General features: G+C 36.4%; 1 protein-coding gene across 2 annotated transcripts in view; it reads right to left on the bottom strand.

The window, feature by feature from the left end:
* The window catches only part of LOC149814243 (protein STICHEL-like 3), a 69,350-nt gene extending 60,027 nt beyond the window's left edge, over positions 1-9,323 (bottom strand). For both annotated transcript variants that reach the window (XM_089989450.1, XM_089989451.1), the window contains exons 1-2: positions 6,942-9,323; positions 5,218-5,437 (exon numbers count right to left, since the gene is read on the bottom strand). In XM_089989450.1, the coding sequence (XP_089845576.1) occupies positions 5,218-5,437; positions 6,942-9,140 (2,419 nt within the window). In that variant the 5' untranslated portion in view covers positions 9,141-9,323. The remainder of the gene's footprint in view (positions 1-5,217; positions 5,438-6,941) is intronic.
* Between the last annotated feature and the right edge of the window lie 16,373 nt (positions 9,324-25,696).

Genomic DNA, 25,696 nt, shown 5'->3' with positions numbered 1-25,696 from the left:
AATAAAGTTTGGTTTGATTTTGGTTTGGTTTGGTTTGGTATGAAAGATGAGTATAAGATCTCTTATGGTGGTGGTTGTGTTTAACTGTAAAGGCCCCGGGTCTCTGGGATTGTTTCCGCACTTGTTTTAAAAAAAAAAATTGTCACTTTTTCATGCGTATGAGTTGGGGTCGTTACACTTTATATTTTCTTTCTTTTATTTTTTATTTTTGTCTTTTGGTTTTGAGTTAAGGGCGTTATTGTCCTTAGCCTTAGAGTCGTTGGGTCCTCCCCAACAGCTATATTTATAGTCGTTAAGGGTGGTCCCAAGGGCTCTAGCGCTCCCCATTTTGTCTATATAAAGGGGTTAAATCCCCCTCTTATATATGATGCTTCTCTTAAGCATTCATGCTCAATAAGATGAATATTTTTTATGTTTTGTGTTCTTCTCTTTAGTTCTTTGATGTCTTGAATGCAGTTAGTGCTTGTATTGTGTCTTTGTGTTCTTGTATTGTCCCTTAGTTGGACATATGTATGTGAATATGCACTTTGTATTTATGATCTTGTAAGCCCTTAGAGGCCCTCATTTTGTATTTCGCATATTTCATTACATGGTATCAAAGCTAAGAAATCCTTCTTGGTATATTGCCTCTTTTGGGTCTTGAGATTCTCTAGTTCGAGTTTGTGCTTCGTAATCGTTGTGTGGCTTGGATTTAAGGAAAATCTTGACCCGGTATGTATCTTATATCTTTAAGTGTTACTTGTGCGAAAACACTCTTTTTCCATATCTTGGTAAATTTATTTGTTGTTTTTATTAAAAAATAAATTCTTTAAATATTTTTTCAAAAAAAATTATCATTGGATTTATTTGTATTAAATATTTTATAAGGTTTATAATATTTGTTTGATATTGTGAAATTATATATGTGTATGCTTTTATGAGATCTAGTTTAATTCTTAGTTTTTCAAAACTTGCTTTATTTGAACAATTCATGGTTATAAATGTCAAATCATGTTTGTATTTATTATTGAACTTTGTTTTGTTTCTTTTTGAAAAATTGTCATAACTTTTAAAATAATTTGAAATGGTGTTGTGTGTCTTTCACAAGTATGATCTTATGAAATTTTTGTTTACCTTGCATTTAATTTTTCTTTCTTTAATCTTGGTGTATTCTTATGTGAAACTTAAAGTAGCTTACGAAGTATTAAAAATCATGATCTAGCTTATGAATAAATAATTTTTATATTGATATTTGATCCTTGTGCACTTATGATTGTCTTACAGGATGAATGTGATTGTCTATTCGTGCATAAGGTATTGAGCATGATTTCTTATGGGATTCATTCACTTAATAAATGTCTTTTGTGGGACAATAGTTATGTTATTGGGTGTTTCTTTTGTTTATCCTTTTGTGATCTTTATAATTGTGTTATTTTAGTCTCAGGCTCTTTAATGAACATTATCTTACATATTTTGCATGAGATTTAAATATTATGTTTTTAATAAAATATTAAGTTGAAAATTATGAAAAACTTCTTTGCATTTGCCCTTTATGGGTGTTATAAGTGTTTTCCTCATAGTTCACTTTCGTACTTGTCCATTATTGATGGATGTGCTTGTCCACTTAGCTCTTTGGTAGCTCTAAATTCATTGCATACTTGTTATTTACATTATGCCCTCTTTGGTATATACCCTTAGTGACTTGATCTATCACTTGCATATATGTTTAAATGTGTTCCTATGCATATCTTATGTGATTCGTCATAGCTTTTGTATAAGATATGTGACTTTAAGTTATTAAGATTATTGCATATACATAAGTTTTTTTATCTCTTTGTGAGTATTCATGATTAGTTGTACTTATGTATGCATTTGGTTTTCTATACGTTCTTTAAAAATCTCTATATATGTTGTGGCATTCTTTAATGTTATATGTCATTGTTGTCTCATAGTAGACTTGTAATCTAGATTGAGATATCTCTCTATGTATCTTGCTCATATTGTCTATGCATATGATTGCATCAATTGACATCTTGTTATGCATGTGATTGCACTATATTCATTTTAAGTTTTCATCTACCGTAATTAGATTTGATTTGAAACTTTGTTTGTCTAAATCGCTTCTTATATATGAACTCACTTATTTGAAAATTGATTTTTGTACGTATTTATTGCCTTTTTTATGACATTTGTTTTGTCCATCATTGAATTTTTATATGATGCATAATTTCTTTTTTGGCCTTATTATTATTGAGTCAGAGTTAGCCATTGAGGTGAGTTATGTGTGCACCTCAAGTCATCTTATCAATTTGCAATTATCAAAGTTTATGAGTGTCATGTTGACACATGTCTTAGATCTAATTGATAGTTGATTGGCCTCTGTATCCATGTTGTTTTTATTGAACTAGGGATGATTGTTGGGGTGAGTTCTGTGCACCATGGTTTTGTCAGTTTAGATTGTTGACTTATAGTTTGGCTCTAACTGACTATTGTTTGATCTCTGGTTTTGTGAGTGTATTGTATCACTCATTTGTGTAGTTGGCCATTGTTATTATGGATTCTTATAATTATGTTCATTTGTAATGGCTATCTATTTTTCAAACCATGGTGTTTCGAAGGTTTATAAAATTTAATACCGCTGTCTTGATTTGTAAATTTTGTCCTTTCATACATTAGTTTGTCTTCATTACAAGCTCTCTTGCCTTGTGTGTTTCCTCCTATTATGCCTCTGATTTAAGTGTCATTTTATGTAGACAAGAGATGTTTGGTTATTCACACTTTTTGTGTGTTTTGTAGCCCATTAGTGACATTGTGATTATGTTCTTGTTCTAGTGGCCCATTAGTGGCTTTGTGATTGTGCTCTTGTTCTAGTAGCTTATATACTTGAATTTTGAGTCTTGAAAGTCTGGTGAGGTGATTGCTTGTGGTGTTCAAACTATTGTTTAATGTTAACAAAATATTAATTATTGATATTTGTGAGATTTTAAATCTCTTCATATTTTTTGCAAATTAGTGATGATTTGCAAATATCATTCACTTTGTTATGTGGGATTTTTAAAATCTCTCCATGAAATTTCTAAAATTTTACTACTTGTTTTTCCTTGTATGGAAAATGTTTATCGATAAAATTTCATGCATTTCATTGATTATATATATATATATATATATATATTTTTTTTTTTTAAATTGTTATTTGATCCTTTGTAGTTACTCATTCTAGGATGTGTGAATTCTAATGGGTTGTGATTTATGAGATTGCTTTCATTCATTATTATGTGCATTAAATATATATATATATATGTTTCGAATTGATTATCTTGTTCACATTGTTGTATGCATAAATTTAATTAACTCCTCTTTTCTTGAGGGTTCTTTTTTGAAATGTTATAATTTATATGCATGTTTTTAGTATAAATTGATGATTTGTTCTATTTGAAATGTTTTCTTAAAAAGTTGGGACATTATTAATACATGATTGTTTATCTGTTCTTGATAATTTAAATGTCCTTTAAGCGATTAAATTCTCTTGTGATCAATATTTATGTTTTCTTGAAAAATATGTTGACTCTGAGCTTATGCTTGTCTAAAATTGTTTTTATCAATTTTATATCTGAGGTATACTCCTCTTATTTTGGTTGAATTGTTACTAATGTTTCTAAACAAAATCTTAAAATTATTGCTACATTGTTCTACTTGAGTGTTATTCTTATTCAAAATATACATACTTTTTTCTTTTTGAAACTATATAACTATTTGGTTAGGATATCTTTTTTTGTATAGTTGAAATCTTTATTTTGTTCTCTCTGCGTGTTCTTAAAGATGTGGTGAATTGAGAAAGGAATATATTTGATACATCATATCATGAAGATGGAGACAGCCGATGAAGGTGTTTGGGGATGATCACCAATGAAGACATTCAAAGACTTATATTTGCAAAACTCTCTTATGCGTCATAAAGATGAAGATTCCCAATGAAGACACTTGAAGACTTGGATCCTCCCCATTGATTCTTTTTGTTTTTCCAAACTTTTGGTATATCACACCGTAATTTTTGAGGAGTGTTAAGTTGTACATGTATATATAATACATACATATATATATATTCATATATATGCATATATATTTTATTTATAATGATGTAATAGGTAAAAGCCTCTAAGGATATTTTCATCATTTCACATCATTGTAATAGGCTGTGCCCATTAGAGGCACTTTAGCTTTTCTTTCTTTTATTTTTATTTTTGTCTTTTGGTTTTGAGGTAAGGGCATTATTGTCCTTAGCCTTAGAGCCATTGGGAGTGGTCCCAAGGGCTCTAGCGCTCTCCTTTTTGTCTATATAAAGGGGTTAATTCCCCCTCATGTATCTAATGCTTCTCTTAAGCATTCATGCTCATTAAGATAAATATTTTTTATGCTGTGTTCTTCTTTTTAGTTTTTTGATGTCTTAAATGCACATAGTGCTTGTATAGTGCCTTTGTGTTCTTCTATTGTCCCTTAGTTGGACTTATGTATCTGCATGTGCACTTTTTTTTATGATCTTGTAAGCCCTTAGAGGCCCTCATTTTGTATTTCCGCATATTTCATTCCAGAATGTATAGGAGCAGTAATTTTGTCTACGTATTTTTTCTATTCTATATGTATTTCTGTTGTCACGTGCTAAGTATAATTGCATCTCAGGTGTCTTGAACCTATGGGATTTTATTTCTGTGTCTAGGTTCAAATTCACCCAATGGCTCCTGCAAAAGTACATCTGATGATGGGGCAGGGGAAGAAGTGCTTCTTATCTGGAGGATCCCAACATACCTAGTCCTGGTTCTCCACTGTTGAAAGGAAAATAAAAGATTTTATTCTGACTGATCATCATAGCATCATGCCCAGAATATAGTTTACTACATCCACAGTACACAGATATAACTTAGCAGAATTCATCATATCTTCTAATTCTAACAAAGCATCATCCTACATTCATCTCCAAAATCAGTATTTAGTCAGTAAGTTTTGATACTGTGTAATCTATCACAAAGCGAGACAATGTAAGTGAACATCAAACTCAGTGGTATACACTCACTCGAGACCATGGACTTTTTGTTCCTTAAAATAGTGTATTAACTCTGAGGAAGTGATACAACATTAAAAAAAATAAAACATTTGTTCATTAAATATTAAGATTTTCATTCAAAGGATGCTCAATAGCCTTAGAAAAACAATGATTATGAAAAATAAATCTTCTGGACTCACAAGTTGGGCGTCGAAAAAACCTTCTTCTTAACCTTTCTCTAGTGAATATGTAACTACCCGCTAGAATATCAGTGATTATCGTGGCAAGCTGTGACATCAAAGCCAATGGATCCACTCCAGATTCCATAATCTCTCTCAAAGTCTTCACAGTGTTCACTGTGTCAGCTGATAATGCCAAATCAAGAAGATCTACCAATCTATCATCTGAGATCAACCCAACCTAAAAGCAAAAGAAAGCGGAAGTTAAAAGTGGATTAAGATATATTCTTGATAGTTTAAAGTTCCAGTCTTTTTCTTGTGTTGAAAGCCTTAAAAGCTTCCGAAAAATGTCCTGTCTCATCCCACACTACATCTAAGATATAAAACAAGAGATAAAATTACTTTTGGGATAGCACCATCTCACCAAATACGCCAGTTTTAAACGCCACTTTCAAGTGACACACAATATCATCATCATCAGATGAAAGCAGTGGAATACAGCCATGTGCAACAGTCCATTATATGCACACATATTTTCAACTAAATTACCTCAAGATTGTAATGAATTACTGAATTTTTTTCTTAATGACTTTTGCATTAAGATGTTGTACACCTCAAGATTGTAATGAATTACTCAAGTTTTTCTTAATGACTTTTCTTGTAGAAAGAAATCACCTGAAGTAACTGCAAGTTGAAAACGTTACTATAGTCCTGTCAAATTTCATTCGGCTATCTTATGAAGGTTGCTTTTAAATCCATGGTGTACTCTTGCGAACAATGGAAATTCTCGGTACTCGTATTAGGTGCTTCTGGCTGCTGCCATATACTTGTGTACATATCATTAGGGGTGGCAATTTCTGACACGACCCGCCAACCCGCCTCTTAGGCGGGTTCGGGTTGGGCTTAAGCCAACCCGTTTAATAAACGGGTCGACCCGTGTAACCCGTTTATTAAACAGGTCGGGTTCGGGTTGGGGGTATGCCAACCCACCAACCCGGCTGACCCGTTTAATAAACGGGTTAGGCGGGTGGGTCAACCCGCCAACCCGTCTGCCCGACCCGTCAACCCGCCAACCCGACCCGCCAACCTGCCAACCCGACCCGCCAACCTGACCCGCGAACCTGAAAACCCGTTTACCCGACCCAACCCATTTATTAAATGGGTTGGCGGGTCGTGTCGGGTTACCCGTTTATTAAACGGGTCGGGCTCGTGTTTGCCACAGCTGACCCGTTTAATAAACGGGTCGGGTTCGGGTTGAGGTATGCTGACACGCCAACACGCCAACCCGCCAACCCGACCCGCCAACCGACCCGATTGCCACCCCTACATATCATACACTATCCACTGTGCATTACATGATATTTTTTTTATGTTTTCAATATTCTTTTCTTTATATTTTGGTGAAGTGTGTGTTTATGTACTGTATGCACCTTTCATGTGTAAAACACTGGGACCATACCAACCAATACCAAGTTGTATGTCTATCTGTACCCGCATCCATGTGACATGGCCATCAAAGACATTCAAAGTCATCTTTTTGATAAATGCATCACTCCCTCACCTCTCCCATCAAATCCTATCTAAGTTTTTCTTTTTCTATGTGCATGTACAGACAAAGGGATAACACAGAATATAATCTAAATAGACCACTCAAACTTAGTGTTTAGAGAAAGATCTCAACGGTACCAAATCAAATTGTTTAATTCAAAAGAGTAGATGGCAACTGAGGTGAAACAAGTACTTACAAGTTCCTGAACCAGCAAAACTGATATTCTTTGCCCCAGTAAACTCAATTGATCCAGGGTCATTTCAGCATCCCTTAATGATCCATCCGACCTGGATGCTATGAGTTTCATTGCATCCTTTTCAATTTCAATATTTTCTTGGGTTGTGATAAAATGCAAAGTGGAAATAATATCTGCATCTCTCAGTTTTGGGAAAAAGAATTTTTGGCACCTGGATATGATCATGTGCGGCAAATGATCAATACTTGTACTTATAAGGACAAAAACCATGCGCCGAGGAGCTCGATCAATGACCTTTGAGATTGCACTCCAGGAATCAGAGGGTAAACTACCACAGTCATCAACTATGAACACTCTGTATACAGAAGAATTCTGGGGCAAAACCACATCCTCAAGGTGGTCCATAATATTTTCAAAGTCAAAACTACCAACTGGACCAACTTCATGTATGTTAGAACTCTTTCCTAATTCATGAGCAATGCATGAATTGCAGGAACCACAAGGTCTGGGATATTCCAAAGACTGACAATTTAGAGCCTGTCCAAATATGTGTGCACATGATGTTTTGCCTGTTCCATGAGGGCCATAAAATACATAAAGGAGACCAACTTTATTTTGTGCAACTGCATTAGCAAGAGCATGTGCCACCAAGTTTTGACCCACTAAATCCTTGAAAGTCTTTGGAGTATATTTCTGTGTCAGGCTCCTATGTCTCTCAAAACATATCAATGGACCAGATTGAAGATGCCGCCTAAAATTGCAGCCATCACCAGATTTTGCTTCAGAAGCAAGGTCAGAATCTCGATCTTGCTTCAGACTCTGATTGCCATAAATACCCAGCTCCCCTGAATAATCCCGAATCCAAGCAGCACTTCCACTACTTCCTTGGGATTCTGATGGCTCAATTAACAAGGGTAGAACCTCTGAATCAGACCTTCTAGATGAGCCGGAGTGATCAGAGGCAACAAGCATGTCTGAAGAAGCCTCTCTTTGAGAACTCACACGGATTTGTGGACTAAGACCTTCAGTTTTTCTTGACCTAGAGTCTGACAACCCACATGAGAAACTCCATCCTGCCAAGTCAAGGAATGTTCTTCCCTTGTCATGAATCCTAGACCAATTCCATGGAATTCCACAGCCATTTCTTGGAACTTGGGTAACCGCAAGTCCATCATCTTCTTCATGCCCTTCGATCTCGTTCATCTCAGGACAATATTTTGCACGGGATGCATTCTTGGCTAGTGAGTTTGAAGCCACAGACAATTCATTGTGAGTTTCAGTGCCTCTAGAACCTGGTGTTGCTTGAACCATCTTAGTTCGTTTCAATTCGCTCCTTTTCACAGCACTCAGTTCTGTGTCTAAAGTAGACTGCTGTCTACCATTATTACTCCTTGTGCTTGCTCTTGGTTTCTGATTGATCATTTTGCCTCGAATACCTCTGGTCTGAAAGGTAAACTGAGAGGACCTTACTTCTTCACAATCTAAGGATCTTTCTTTGACTTTCTCCGAAATGCTTTTCTGGCAATGACTTATGTTGTGACCACCTTTCTGGGAAACCCTTCTGCCTTTAGAAACAGCTTTCCCTGGGGCCAAATCAGGTATTGGAGTTGTACCAGTTGATCTTTCAACCTTTGAAGTTCCCACATTGCTGTCTGCAAGATTTCCTACCTGAACATTGCTTCCTTGACTTTTCCACTCAGATGCTTCCCCCGTACTTCTCCCAACTTCCTTCACTCTGTTTTCACTGATCTGGTCAATCAGAGGCTCTCTTCCATCATTCTCCTTGTCTATTTCCAGGGAAGTTCTATACTCACTGTCCATAATCCTTGTAGCTTCAAGACTTGCAATGATAGGTGAAATAGAAACCACTCTTCTTGATTCCCTCCTGCGATCATGTCCAACAGACCTCTGACCAGCTTGCATTGCTCCATCCTTTTCAAGTCTCTTAGATAAGAAATCTATAGCAGGAGAAGGCCCAGAGGAGCTGGCAGAAGGGTCCCTGAGTAATCTAGATCTCTGAAGGACAGTAAGGTCGCTCATGAGTGCACTCTCAGCATACATCAGGCTGTATTTGTGCATATGGTTCTTTAGATGGATACAATTTGTCAAATGCACATGACTACGAAGATGATTCTGAACGTTGCAATCTTCTTCTCTAAGAATCTTAGAAGAAACACCACAATCAACAGCCCTAGTCATGATTGGAACTCAAATTAGCTGTGCAGATGAAATACTGGTATATCACTGTGAAATGGGATCACAATACAGTATTTGTGCTTTCAGTAGACCAGCAAAATCCCCAAACGCATACTGTAAAAGAATCCAAACCCACCCATAAATAATATACCCCACTATCCAAACTAACACAAACTCTATGTGTGAACAGACTGAAATGATCCGTTTGGATAAGCTACATTCAGTTTTAGACTCTGTACTTCTCCCCAAGAACAAGTTGAGATTAGCAACATTCTTTGCTCATGAAGGCAATCAAACTACATAAGCACCAAAACTTTAAAATTAAAAAGCTGAGATGCTGTTAGTTTCAATCAAGCTTTGAAATATAGCTAATTCTCCTTTTAAATGATCATCTTCAAGATCTTACATTGACCTGATATTTTTCTTTCCAACAAAAAAGGAAACCAAGATGAAAGCACCCTCTGCTGCCTTCTAGTTGCACTGCAACTAAAAGTTTTTCACTGTACAAGGAAGAGTTGAACCCGGTTAGATTGTAATTACTCTGTAAGTAAAACAATCCCTTAGAATCGTTCACAACACTAACATTCCCATTATGTTCAAATGGGAAAAGAACCACATCCCATTTCTGCTCATTCTTCACATAAAATCATCTTTCATATTTCACCACAATAATTTTCATTTCATTAAAGGAAATAATTAGCTCATTTCAGATTGCTCCAACGTTCAAATTACTCCAATATTTATTATTCCACCATAGTTTTTGCATCTTATTCGACAATGAAGGCAAGTCCACCTTGCAACAGGAATCGTCTTTAAAATTCAACCTTCACCCTATTTATTTGCTTCATTCAAAAGAAAAACAAAAGAACTACTATGTTTTGGTCATATTTTAGATCAAAATGATCATCAATAATCATCATAAACTCCGTTGTTCCTACAAATTGAACTCTTCGTGCATCAAATTCCTTCCCGCCTTTTTATCTAAAACAAAAACAGGTATTTTCTTCAAGAAAACTAAAAACTCTGCTAGATCGAAGTAAAACTGATATTTCACTCATATCTACACTTCTCCTCCCCAAAATCTCTCACAAGCTTATCAATCTTCACCAAACACAACAAACAGGCCCTAGAAACCTTCGCAATTCTTCGTCTGAAATCAACTCCAGTAGTTCACTGAAAATCGCAATCCGAACCGAGATTCCGCCAGAATAAAAACTTCAAAAACGCAAGAAACGTCCCGGATCTATAAATGACGATCATATTTTAGCTCATAAACATACAAACACTATCGCAACCTGGCTTTTCCTCCATTATCGGAAAGAGGACCTACGGATTCACACTTACAAGAGAAAACCGAGATCTTTCGAATTCTCAGCAACAAGAACCGCCACAAAGAATCAGATGAGCTTCAAAATCAGCAGAAAAACGAAGAAAACCGGAGTTCGAGACCTCAACTTCAACTTCTGACTGCGGAGAAACGATCTGCACGTCGTTTTTTTGCCCTAATCTCTACCGAAAGAAAGGAAGAAGAAAGCAGAAAGCGAGTGAGAAAAAGGAGAAGGAAACTACTCTTTCCGGAGCTTTCCGCAAGGAGACAAAGAGTGAATTCCGCTGCTTCGGATTCCTCCTTTACCGCATTCCTCGACGCTCTGCGAAGACGACAATCTCTCCCCCTCTCTCACTCTCTCTCTCTCTGTGGGAGTGCCGTTTGGTCGTTCACACGAGGGATTTTATTCGCCACTTTGAAAAAACAAGGGGAGATGCCGCGAAAATGTTCAAATTACTAAACTGTCCTTCTTATTCTAGCCAATTACGGATTTGAGGTTAGAATGTACTGTACCTTAGACTATTTAGAAACATAGAGGTGTTTAATCGTTGGCTTTCTTTTTATATTTACACCAAGTAACCACACCAGGATCATATACCTAACGGCTCTGCCTGCTGTACTTAAGGTCGTTGTCTTGGCAGCATAAAACTCTTTGGGCTTACCTCTTGCCTTCAAAGAGTCATCATGCTTGGGCTTGCGCAAACGGGTGATGCTCATAAAATTTGAACCTAAACCACTTGCTTGGCGGCCTAGGTCCCATCCCACTAAGTTGGGGGCAATCGTTGGTTTTGATTGGCATCTTAATAGTTGTGTTTGACACTCATCGGGGTCGACCGAGCAACAGCAGGCCGGGGGGAGAATGTGCTGACTCCTTTGTCCCATTTTCAACTCCAACACTGCATGTGTGCGGGTGCCTTTAACTGATGGGCTCAGTAAAGGCTTGCATAAGGATCAAACTTTGGATCATGTTATTAATCTAAAATTATGATTTTTTGAATAGTGAAATTTTATTGCATTGCATGCCGTTGAATTTTTAAGATCTTAAAATACATGCTTATAACACTCACAATCACATGATTCAAAACATATTTCATAACAAACAAACATGTATACCACATTCATAAGGTCCAACCTAAAAAAAAAAAAATCTGAAAAAAAAGAAAAGTGATTCATACTAAATAGTTTCGTGCCTCAAATAACAACAAATATTAACCCTTTCGAAATACGGGCACCCTAAACTATTGCTTCATTTGATGATGACAATGAAGGGAATGCCACTATGTGAGTGACACGCATTGCAGAGTGTGTGTCATGGGTGATTTGAGATCTACAAACACGTACTACTTTAACACGCACAGACATTGTCTTAATATTTTTAATAATTATTTATTTAAAATTATTTTTAATAATTTTTTTAATAACATGTATACTTATATATATATAATAAATTGATTTTATTGATTAAAAATAAAAAATCAATGTCATCTTATTTTATTTAAACAAAATCAAACTCACGTGTGGGAAAGTACACGTGAAAGACCCTAGAAAGCGTGGAGGAACGTGTGTTATACAATAAGGTTATATTAATAATTTTACAGAAAAATTATCCGTTGCCATGATTGACGTGACAGACGTCATTAAGAAATTAGTGGTGACTCTGACCAATCAGGGTACATCACCATCTCAAGTCAGGAAGTCCCGACATCGAGAAAATAACAATAATTGTAGGTTCCTTAGATGCTCGCAAGTGCGTGTAACTCGTGCCCAGCCACCCTCCTCACCTTTCAAATAGTTATTCATTGTTTTCTATAATTTTCACGTGGATGCCCACTTATTTCTTGTTATTTTATGAAATGCATCCTCATTTTCTGAAGAAATATTTTATGTCCCAACTTTTATAATAAATTGTCAAATAAAAAAGGGCGAATATTTGGTACTAATGACCGTACATAACTATCGAGTTATCTTCAAAAAAAAATTCTATCAAACCTTATAGATTTTGATCTACATGTTTGTTTGTTTGTTTGGTAGAAATGGGTTTTGAATCATGTGATTGGAACACATGCAGGTTTTGCATAAGCTTTATTGCTCACAATGTATTAGGAAGTTTTTTTTTTTAAGGCAAACTGGGGTTAGGCAGAGCCCTACCAGTTATACAACTATGCCATTGGGTTTTGAACCTTCAACCTCCCAACACAAGGTGACATGAAGCAGAGCAGACCCCAAAAATCCACGTTCTTGCACCCCAAAAACACAATCTAAAGTCTAACCCTCGGCAAACAAACTATGTTGGACACATCTATATGGTTGGATCGAGTCACTACAACTTGAACATCTAATTTCAAGCTAAATGGTTTCTTGCCTTCAAATTATGGCATGTTTCATTACCTGGGATCTGTAACCTAAAGATCAGATTCGGCATGATGCCCACATTAGATTCTTGGTTTCACAAAAGGATTTGAGATCCTAAACACCCTTCTCTCTAAACATGTTGATCTCTTGTGCGCGCATGCGCACATGCACATGCACACACACATGCACTGGGGAAGCTAAAGGCTATAAGTATCTAATATCTGAGGCGATCAAACATCCATTTAAAGTTAATTTCATGTTTATGACGCATATGAAGCATCGTTTTTAACCTTGTTTCTAGGTTATATTAACGCTAGAATACAATAAAGACAGTTTAGCAAATTTACTATGCATGGTTAACTCGCTCACACTTTCTCGTGCACGCGCACACGCACATGCACCGGGCAAGCTAAAGGCTAAGTATCTCATACCTGAGGCAATCAAACATCCATTTAAAGTTAATTTCATGTTTAAGATGCATATGAAGTATCGTTTTTAACCTTACTTCTAGGTTATGTTAACGCTAGAATACAATAAAGACAATTTAGCAAATTTACTATGGTTAACTCACTCACACTTAGAATTAATTAGACTTAGGTCACTGTTTCAATTTTTTTTAATGTAGGCCCATAAAACCCCTTTCTAAAAAATATGAGTGTTTTTTTGCAAAATCAGACAAAAGATGGGCATCTACTGGAACTTTCTCTTTTCGTTTGAGGATAAAAAGATAAACACAACGGACTGCTAGTCCCCCATGACACATTCTTCCATGTTTAAGATATGTCATTAATGTTCCTGTCATCAATGAGACACATTGATTACACATTTCTTCCTCCTTTAACAAATGCCATTAATATTCTTAAAGGAGTCTCATGAACATTAACTAAGGTTAGGACATTAGTATTTAGGCTGCATTCAAGGGGTGTCCTAGACTACTGACAAACCAAGAAAACAAGGGATTTTCACTTTTAGATTTTTTATTTATTTTCTTGCAAAGAATCTCTTTATGTCCTTCCTTGACAAATATAGGCTATATTTTGAAATTATCTCAAAAAAACATGATATATTATCTGATTGTTTTAAACTTTAAAACCAAGTGATATTTTCAAAATATCCTAATATTTTCATTAAAACTTAAATATCTCATTTTTATAATGATATTTATATTTTTGTCGTGAGATTTAAAATAAAAAAGAGACCCTTACCTGCTTTAAATTCATTTAAAATACATTGAACTACATTATTTTCAAGTGAATAAATTCTCATTAAACTATCTTTTAATTAATCTCTCTCTCATTTAATAGTAATAAAAACAGTTTCCTAAAATCTATCTTGGAAATTAAAAGCTTTAAATGCGTTGAGAATAGGAAAGGTCTCTTAAAGTCCAACGTAATAATTAAACCCATATTTTGAAGTTTTAAATAATTTTATTCAGAAGTTTCATTTTTGGACAAGACCTTAAACCCATATCATTTTCTAAAAAAATTATTTATCCTTATATTTATTAAATATTATTTAATTTATTTATAGGCGATATTTTCTAAAAAAATACTCGAGATAAATAAAACATTTCAAAATCTCACGAGAAAAATCTAGGTTTAGCGGCACAAGCAAGATAAAAGACATAATTAGCACAATTGAAGCATAAACTACTTATGAATTCTAGTGTTTTTTAACTTTCTATCCGGCTAGGATTAGTGGGGTGTCTAAGGGTCGGGTTTGGTTTGGACCCAGGTAGAACCAGACTTGGGGTCCGGACCCAGGTCTAATCAGGTCCACTATAAGAAAAATCATACTCGGACTCGATAATAACTATACAAACAAGACCCAGACCATACCCGGTAAAACCATATTTCTTATCATTTTTACATTGAAATTTTGCGGGCCTTAATCGGAACTTGGGTGGGGTCCAGGTCTGATATAAATTTTCACAAACTATACCCTGGTCCATGTATTAATCGGACCTTCAGGTCTGGAGTCAGGTCTTAATCACGTCTTCTTATTTAGCACCATACCCAACCCTAAAGGGTTTGGTTCAGGTTGGGTTTAGGTAAACCCGACCCGTTGACACCCCTAGCTATGATGACTCATAATGTCACCAAGTTGAAAGGATGTCACAATTTAGAAATCACGGTATGCATCCCTCAGATGCAAGGGATAAACTACTTATGAATTCTAGTATTTTTTACTTTCCATCAACGGTGCACACTAGTTCTCTACTCATCTAGCTAGGAGATGGCTCATAAAGTCACCAAGTTGAAAAGATGCCATGAGTTTGAAACCACTGTGGGTATCCCTCTGCTGCAAGTAAGGCTTGTAAACAAGCTGAATGAGATGAGCTTAAAGTGTTCTGGCTTGGCTCATTCTTGTGGCGAGCCAAGCCAAGTTCAAGTTAACAACAAGCGCTTACTTGATCTGGCTTGTTTATAGAAGAAATACATTGTTTTAGAGCTGGAAGAAACAGGATTTAAAGAAAAACACACAAGTATATCTAAAATATATTTCTTACTGAATAACAACTTATACTAATTGAGCGGAGCTGAGTATCTATTGTATATATTCAGCTTGCCAAGCCTATTTTACGAGTTTGAATGAGCTCTTTACCTGCTTGTTTCCCAGCCCTATTATATAAAAAAAGTAACTAAGCCCTCCTTGTGCTCTTCATACACCGTGTAGGACGCAAAGTATGGCCGCCGAATGGTTGAAATGGGTTAGACCCAGATTTGATAAGACCAACATAATGCACCCACCAGGCAATGCCTTTTATGAAGCTGGGTCCATATCAAACCACATAAAATGGAACTGATCAAACTAATATATGATTGAACTTTTCAAACACATAAAACAATCAGACAAGGTTAGATCTTGAGTTCCATCCGGACAAGGCTAGGTAGTGGGTTGGCGGACACGAATTATGGAGGGGTCAACCAGATTTGGCCTGTGTTGGAAAAAGTTTCAAAATAAACTATTTTTTATGATGAGAATGTAAGTATCATTTGCTCTTTATAAAGTTTTGATTCATTTATTTTCTCACCAAATACTTTTGAAAAGTATTTAATCCTATATTTAAGAGAAAAAAGAAATTTGGTGGTTTAAATAGGGTCTTTTCTTTATTTTTAATATTTTGAAAACCCTTGTGTCTTAGAGTGGCTTGCGAATATTGTTGCGCAATGTACAGGTACAGATGCACCGACTGTGCACATATGTGTGCATAAGGGTGCTTTGGCATTCTTAAGTTATAAAAACCTTTCATTTTCAACCTTTTGGTTATCATTTTTTCTTATTCTCAAACTTTTTTACTTTCTATCATTTTAGCTCTCGTTTAGCCTGCAAGTTAGTGTGTGATGAATGTCACCTGGTCTTAGGAATCAGTGACACTCTTGAGGTTCAAGCCTAATTGTATCATAAGGACTCAATCACACACAAATTCAGTTCGCATTTTTGAAAATCCCAAAATAGAATGATTGAAATTCTAAAGATAGTGGTCTTAAGAATATGACCCTAAGTTTGAGATCTCTGTTTTTCAAAATATTATTTTTGAAAACCGTGTTTCAACAACCTGGCCAAAACCAACCTGCCAATTTGACAGACTGGGCCTAGTCCTAGTCTTGAAAAGTGCTGGTAAACAAACTGAGCAGCTCATGACTCAGTTCGGTTCATCTAGTCATGAACTTGTTCATGATTGGTTCGTATAGCTGCATACCCAAGTCATGAGCAGCTCGTTTAGCTTAAACGAGTCAAACCCGGACAACTCATATAGATAAAAAGTATATATGTTCATGTATGATATATATTTTAAGTGCAATGTATAAAAAACAAAATGCAAAATATATATATATATATATATATATATATATATATATATATATATATATATATATAAAGAGAAGAATGAATGAAAATTATGAATATAAAAAATAAACCATTAAGTATAATATATAAATAATATAGAATGTTTTTACATGAGCCAGCTCTTGTTCAACTCATCTCATTTAAGGACAAGCTAAGTTCAAGCTTAATTCACCAATAAATGAGTTGGCTCAGCTAAATATGAACATGAGCCGAGGCACAAGCTTAATCCACCAAAGAGCCCGAACATGCCTTGTTTAGTTTGTTCAGCTGTTTACCAACCCTTGGTTGTTGGAAGCCTGGCTCACAGTTAAAATCAAAATAAGTGCAAAAATGAAAGCGGGAATGGAGGGCAGAATTGTGAGAGGAGACTAGAGCGGAGACCTTGTTCCCCCACATCCGCCCAAGTCCACTGCCATCCCAAACTCGACCAACAGCACTAGGGGGGGCAATCGGGTTGGGTTGGCGGGTCAGCATACCTCAACCCGAACCTGACCCGTTTATTAAACGGGTCGACTGTGGCAAACACGAACCCGACCCATTTATTAAACGGGTAACCCGACACGACCCGCCAACCCGCTTAATAAACTGGTTGGGTCGGGTAAACGGGCTGGCGGGCCGGGTTGGTGGGTTGACCAGCCCGCCTAACCCATTTATTAAACGGGTCAGCTGGGTTGGCGGGTTGGCATACCCTTAACACGAACCCGACCCGTTTAATAAACGGGTTAGGCGAGTCGACCCATTTATTAAACGGGTTCATTTTTGCCCAACCTGAACCCGCCTAAGACTAAGAGGCGGGTCGGGTTGGCGGGTTGTGTCAGGTTTTGCCACCCCTAAACAGCACCAGTAACTTAGTGGCTTACAATTTCACCTTTCACACACGCACATCCATGCACTTAATAATTAAGCATGACAGTGCATTCAGGGTCCCCTTGCGCCCTCTCGCATTGCCATTCTGAACCGAGTCTAACTAGAATCGGCCAAAATTTTAAGCAGTAAATGATACGTGTTACAGAAATATTAAAATACTTTTAACTATTTTTTAACCGAGTCTAACTATTTGCAACGATACTGACAACATTGCTCTCCCCCCTGTTTCATCACCCATGCCGCAATGTAATCAGTCCTTCATCTTTAGATGGATTGATACGATTATACCAATGTTATCAGAAACTTTGCTAATCATCTTGAATCTGCCGATTTGTATTGAATCGGCCAACGATTTTAAAGGGGTTGATTCAGTTTAATTATTTTGATTGTTTTAATATTTTAAAGAGGTTTTAAATTTTATAATATTTTATTATTATTTTACATTTTTAATAACATGTCATCTGATGGCAAAAAGTTGACCAATTCAGTTCAAAGTTTGAACGAACTGATTCTTTGAATCATTTGGAAAATCGGTTCAGGCCCGATGCCGATTCCGGCAACATTGGATTAAACTGTTAATAAAAAAAAGAAGAAAAAAGACTCTACGAGCATGCCTAAATAAAACCAAAAATTGCAGGTGTGCAGTGTGCTTTTGGGGAGGTCGGATATGTCAAGAGCCAATTTTTTCATGTTTTGAAATCACCCACCACTGGTAGGGTGGTTGTGAGGGTGCTGAGACGAAGACACTGGGTCAATCTCCACTGGCGCACAGGTGTGTCCGTAGCTTTTGGAGGTGGGCTCCCGTTTGGGGTTTTCCTTGCAGCCAACAAATAATTAAAAGTATTATATGTCAATAATAACGGGCACATGGTAAAACCATTAAAATAATATTTAAAATTTAATTTGAATTATTTTTATATTTATTAAAAAATAGCCGATTCAGGTCAATATCGTATCGATTTTCTGGCAATACCCTAATACAGGCCGATGCACACCGATACTGACAACATTATATATTACATGTTGCTGCAGAACACAATGTCCCCACTTATCTATTTAAGTGAGTGCATTCATATAGCTACTAAAATAAAATAAGTTGGAATTTGGATTTTCAAATATCTATTTAATTGGGTGCACATGAACATAAATAAAATAAAAAGAATAGTTAGTATGGGGTACTACCTTCACTCAAAACAATATATTTTGAGAAATGTAAACTATGCAGATTGAGAAAAAATGACTAGAAAATCATTTCCTATGAGTAGCAGGGCATCCGAACTGCTTGTTATGGTATATATTAATATATGTGGGCCTTTAACAATAGAAACATATAAAAAAAAATTAGGTATGGTTATATCTATCTAATTTAAAAAAAAAAAATCTAAAACTCTAAAAAGGTTTAAAGTATATAAATATGAAATTGAAGGGTTATTAGAAAAAAATATGATAAAGGTGGTAAATATAACTATGATGAGTTTAACTCTTACTGCAGAAATAATAATATAACCTCTCGTACAACTATGCCTTATACATCATAACAAAATGATATAGTAAAGAGAAAAAATAAAACTTTAATGAATATGACAAGATTCATGTTAGCACATGCAAACTTTCTTAAGAAGTTTTGGGAAGAAGTTACACCATATACATTCTCAATAAAGTTTCTTCTAAAGTTGTAAAGCATCACTTCATGAATTGTGTACCGTCAAAAAGCCAGATTTAAGTCATCTGCGAAAGCGAGAGTCGCATGCACATGTATTGATTTCTAGTCAGATGAAAGACAAGTTAGATAACAAAAGTATCAGGGGCTCTTTACGAGGTACCCAAAAGAATCATAGGGTTATAGCCTATATAATTCTGAAAATGAATTTATAAAAAGTATAGAATTAGAATTCTTGAAAAGTAAGGTGTCTTTGAGCTTGAGGATGATAATGTCTCTTCTGATATTATAAATGATTCTGGAGTACCTAATCAAGAGTTTGAGCATATTGAACCAATTGTGGATGACCAAACGTCTTTACAAAAAAAATTGAACAAAAAAGGTCGAGAACTCTTTCATCATGTTTTAATGATTACTGCAGTTTCTTGAGAGAAGAATTATGTTATTCTATCAATTTTGATGAAACTCTTGATAATTTAAGTTTTAATAATGTAATTATTTTTAATAAATTTAAACATTAAATAAAAGCAATGAATCTGAACAAAAAATGTTTGACCATGATTTCTTGTTTTGCACCAGTGGAGTAGGTGTGGCCTTGAGTGTGTCATTCACTACCCTTCCTCCCAAAGTCTGGTAGCAGTCATCAATGGCTTCAGAGTGATCCACCAAGGGCCAGCCATTCGGGACTCCTCCTTCCCGTTCGAAGTCGGTTTCTCCCTTTTCCATTCTACGCTGCAGATCAATTTTTTAGTCACTGTTATTTATGTGATACAATTGACAAACGTGGGATTCTATCAAACACTGAAAGCAAACATTTATCAATCTCTTAAATTAGAATCAAGAGTTGCGATTTCCCACCAATTTAAAATTTCTCAATTTCCAGAAATCCTTCTTTTTATTTTAACAGCCAAATGGGGGATAGCCCCCTTTTCAGATCCTTTATTTATTTTTAGTTGACTTAATAATTTGGGTAGTAAATAACCACGATTTGTGCCTCCTCTCTTTTTATAATAAGCTCTTTGACAAATATTGTGAGATTTAAAAAAATCTTGTGATAATATCCTAAGAAATTACCTGAAAGTTTAAAACGGCAAATTTTCATGAGATTTTCAAACCATGACATATTTATCATGAAAATCCCCCAGTTTTTTATATTTAAATGTGTTTTATTTGTATTTTCTTATAAAAAAAATTTTTATATTTTTTATTGCCAAGATTTTGCCGGAAAAGTGCAAGATTTATGAAAATTTTCAAAATCTCCCAACTTTTCTACTGCAAATATTTGGCCGTTTTAAACTTTTGTCACTATGATAATAAGAGAGGTTCCATGTTTTACCTCCCAGTTGGGCGGGCCCATTACGCGGTCCGGTTCTTGGCAAGGTTCCTCGTTATATAAAATAATAAGCAAAGTTTTTTTTTCGTTTAATAAATTTCCCATCTACCTTTTTCCTTGGTAAGGCATTTTCTCTTGGCATGGGCTCCTCAAAGCATTTTCCGAAACAGTTTAAATGTGATGAAACAGAACCCATCATCTGACGTGTGATGGGATCCATCCCACATTCGATCCTGGCCGTCCAATCAATCACCATATTCTGACCTGGATGTGGACTAATCCTTGCTGTGCACAGTTGAACGGTTAGCATCAACATAGATCATCTTATATCATATGTCAGGATATATGTCAGAGGACAGGATCCTCTTTGGAATTTGATCCGCAAAATAGACTGTTCAGGCCAGGCTTATGAAATGTCCATTGAAGCTACAGTTTGAGAGGTACAGGCCGCTCAAGGAACTAGACCCTCCTCATGCATCATGTGGAGTGCAAAGTAAGGCCGTCAAGGGGATGAAATGGGTCAGACCCAAATCCAATACGACCAGCAAAATGCACCCATTTTATCAAACTGGGTCCAGTTCAAACCACATAAAATGAAACTGATCATACGATGGGACTCTTCAAACACATAAAACCCATCAGATGAGGTCGAATATTGAGTTGGATCCAAACAAGGCTGGACAATGGGCCGGCTGGCACAATTTATTTAGGAGCCGACTTGACTGGGCCTGGTATATATATATATATATTGTCTAATACCACTAGCATCAAACAAGCTCAGAGATTGTTCTTGACCGCCACTAAAAATTGTAAAATGCAAAAAAAAATTGTGCCGCTGATTGATTATATATATATATGAGTATCGTCGAACACCACTGGCGTCGAACAAGCTCAGACATGGCACGTCAATAAAATTTCAAAAAATGAGTTTTTAGCGACGATTCTTGAAACTGTAAAATGCAAAAAAAATTTACACCACTGATCGTGTGCACAATCAACGGCACAAAAATTATCCAATTTGTATCGGACAGCTTACCAGGCTGATGATGATGATCGCTATATATATAGTTAATATTTGGTGCTATTTAAGCTACCAAATTATATAGTATTATCAAGCTGAAAATCATAGGTTTTAGATTTTTGTTGTAAATTAAATCTTATAGATGTGATCTAAAATGTTTGTTTAGTGAAAAATGAGTTTTGAATCATATGACTGTGACACATAAACAATTTTTTTAAGGGATTCAAAAAGTAACTGTTAAAAATGCATTAAAATTTCATTATTCAAAAAATCTAAATAACATGATCCAAGGTTTGATCCTTAGCAAACAAATCTCCCAGAACATGGTCGCAGACCTGGGCTGCAGCAAGTTCTGGTGCGGAGCAGGTCCGACCATGGGCCAGACCCTATGGCACAGGCCGCAGGCCTGCCTAGGTTCTGCGGCGACACTGGCCGCAAATTTTTTTTATGCTTCCAACCTTGCGGCATAGGCCGCAAGCTTAGTCATCTGGCCTGACCCGACCCTGAGGTACAGGCCGCAGGCTTTTATGCTCCCAGCCTTGCGGCATAGGCCGCAGGCCTAGCTCGGCCTGATTAGCCTTGCGGCATAGACCACAGGCCGAGTTCCTGGAACTACGACACAGACTGAGAAATTTTTTTTTTTTGCTGAACCCTGGCAGGGCCAGGGTCCATGTGGGTCGAGGCATATTGGCTAGTGGTTGGAGCCATAATTTTTGTTTAAGCCACAAATGAGTCGGGGATTCATGAATATGTTTTAATATATATTTTATTCATGCATGTGAATGAAAATAATATAATCATATTGATTATACGAAGAATTTTAAGTACTTTGAAAGTACTTACTCCATGTGTTAATATTCAATTTATACAGTCATAATACAGTTTAGGTAAATATAATCATCTTAGGAAAAGTGGGAGATGATTGTGAATATAGTGAACTTTCAATTCCACACCCTACGAAAAATTATATGTTATCTAATCGTGTGATTATGACTGCATATAGATGTGCTAATGATTAGAACATAACGTGCATGAATAACATATTTGCGCATTGTTTTACTCTTATTTTTATAAGGACATGGGTGCACCAATTAAATTCATAATGGATTTAGCACGGATTGAGAAACTGAATGGTGGTAACTATGACATATGGCATAGAAAGATTCAGTTTACATTGAAGGAGGCTGAGGCCTTGGAGGCTTTCAACCATACTATGGATCGACCTGAAATTGGTAATGAGGCACAATCTCGTAGGGACATGAAGACCTATGAGAAATGGAAGTGCATGAATATTGTTGCGCGTGTCACCATGCTATGTTCAATGCAGGATGACATTATGTGTCAATTTGAGCATTATAAGACTGCTCAACAGATGTGGATGACCCTTAAAGATAAGTTTGGGGGAACGTCAGCCACAAAGCTAAGAAGACTAACCATCATGTTTGATTCATATAGGAAGTCCCCTCGGCACACTATGAGCCAACATCTCAAGGAGATGACAAATATGATTAGAGAGCTCAATAGTGCAGGTCATACCCTTACAGATAAGCAACAGGTCCAGACTGTGATTCGGTCTCTGCCACATAGTTGAGAGCATATGAAAATAATTATGACCCATAATGAAAGTATTAAGACTTTCGTTAATATCGCCCGTCATGTAGAGCTGAAAAATGATCGCCTCGAAGCGGCTCAATCATCTAGCATGAGGGCATATATGGCAGAAAGCTCTAAAAGGCCAAAATCTTTTAAGAAGAAAATTTATAGACCAAGGAGGTTCAAGAAGGGTAACAAGAAGGAACAAGATAAAAAGCAAGAAAAGAAGCCTTATCAGTGCTTTGTGAAGCGTGGAAAAATAAGGCAAATGTGAAATTCTTTAAGTGTGGCAATTTGGGTCACTATGCTCGTGAATGTCATGAGCAGGAGAAGGTGCATTCTCTTAAAACTCCTGTTTTATGTGCAAATGTTTGTAGTTGTGCACTAATTATTGAATCTAATCCTATGTGGATTGTAGACTCAGGAGCCATTGACCATGTGACAAAAAACCGCATAAACTTCATCGAATATAGGAAGATGCCATCTGGTTCGAAGTGGTTGTTCCTAGGGAACAACACTAGAGCAGAAGTTAAAGGGATCGGGACTTGCAAATTGGATTTGCGAGGAGGATGATCTTTATTATTATATGATGTTCTGCATGTTCCAGAGATTCGATGAAATTTGATTTCAGTTTACGCTTTGTCTATATTAAACTATAAACTTGTGTTTGGGGATGTCAATGTTGACATCATTTGTGGACAAACTTTAGTTGCTTCTGATTTCTTGATGAATGGTTTCTATGTGTTGGACACTGAACTTATAAGTTTGAATATTAGTGATAAATGTTTTTCTGTTGTTTCAATTGCTAATAATATGGATGTGGATGTATCTGTATGGCATGCTCGACTTGGACATATAGGGCAAAAGCGAATGAATAGGCTCGCACGAGAGGATCTTTTGGGATCCCTTACGAAGATTAAAATGCCTATATGTGAGCATTGTTTATAGTCCTTAATGTTTTTTTTTAATCTTACATGGTCTAAGAAACGAGGGCAACCAAGTTACTGGCATTTGGAATTTATTTCTAGCATCTTACTCTCCTTATATGAGTAGGACATGGCTGGGTTGGATTGTCGCATAAAAAGCAACTTGCCATACTTAATATCCACCAGATTCATACTCTGCTAAGTCAATTAACTGCTATATGTTTAGTTATCAGTTCTTTTGCTAACTGGGCGAAGATAGTTGGTTTAGCAACTTCTGATTTTTGTCAGGAGTGCCAAAATTTCCCCTACTCAGCCAATTTATATGCATCCTAGATGGCTTACCTATTTACTAAGTGATTTGCCTTTGCTTCTGCATTTTATAGCTGCTGCCTTAATGTATTTTTTACATGCTAGCCAGTAATCCCTTTCTTCTACGCATCCTATTGTAATGTGATTAATAAAAGCAGTCAGAATTGCAAAACCTCCATCTTGGATCCAACTCATTTGCAACCCCCCTACTACAGATGCATCATCTGGTATTTAAAACACTTAAAACCCCTGAAAGTTTTTCTCCCAAAATTTATGGTGCCAAAAGTTACCTTAAAACCAAAAGAAGATTTCCTACAAAAGATTACACATTGTACCTTTTTTTTTTGGGGGGGGGGAGGGGGGGGGGGGGGGGGGGCTAGGCCAAGGGGACCCCTCACCCCACCCCTCCTTCCCAAATCACCCACTGCACATTAGTAGGCCTCCAATTGGTAAAACTCTTGAGGTTCTCCCCTACCTACCGGGAGTACATCAAGCTTCAACCTTGCAGCAAAAGAGTTTTGAACTGTGGTCATCTCATGTCAAGTGATAAACCATGATCGCTCCTAACCAGGAAGGTGGAGCCCATGCAGAATTGTTTTTTAGGCTGTTTGTGTCAATGCAATAAAATGGTTTAATTTGATCCAAAAGTGACCAAACATAAAACTCATGTGATGAATCAGATTATTATTGTTGGATCCATCGTCTAAATCTAGATCATACATGTCTTAGCTGGATCTGGTTCTGATCTGCTGTTAAAAACCCATGGAATTAAGCAGATTTTTCGCTGGTTCGTATCAAACTCAGGAATGTTTTGGTTTAGATACATTCATCACTTGCTCCAAAACTGTTTTTTTTTTTGTTTATTTATAGGGGGAAACAACCCCCAGAATCAGAGACTTAGCTGCCCTGCCCTGGCTTAGCCTGCAGTACTTACGGTCACTGTCCTGGCAGCATAAAACCCCCTGTTTTGACCATTTTGCATATGAGGGTTGATTAGGTCGTGTAAGAATCAGGTATACAATTGGATTGGACCTCATGGAACAGGATATGGACAAATTGAGTTAACCATATCAAACGTTAAAAGGCCTCAACCAACTGACAGCACTTCAAACCCTTCTAACGATGAAAATCTGAAACCAAATCGCTGGGTATATAACTCGATGAAAATTGAACTTGTGAATGTTGGGGGTTGGCTTGATGTTAGTCTAAATCCACATCCAAGATTAGTGGGTATGGATAGTAAGTCACTCTGGGCCCATTTTCGTATCACAATATGCTACTCTTGGGGAAAAGGTGCTGACCCTTTTGCCTTAGGTTCG

The sequence above is a fragment of the Nuphar pumila genome, chromosome 15 (assembly GCF_984573655.1).
Source record: "Nuphar pumila chromosome 15, dmNupPumi1.hap1.1, whole genome shotgun sequence".
In the NCBI taxonomy this organism is placed as follows: Eukaryota; Viridiplantae; Streptophyta; class Magnoliopsida; order Nymphaeales; family Nymphaeaceae; genus Nuphar; species Nuphar pumila.
The sequence above is the reverse complement of the archived record's forward strand: the minus strand, read 5'-3'. Positions and strand labels throughout refer to the sequence as shown.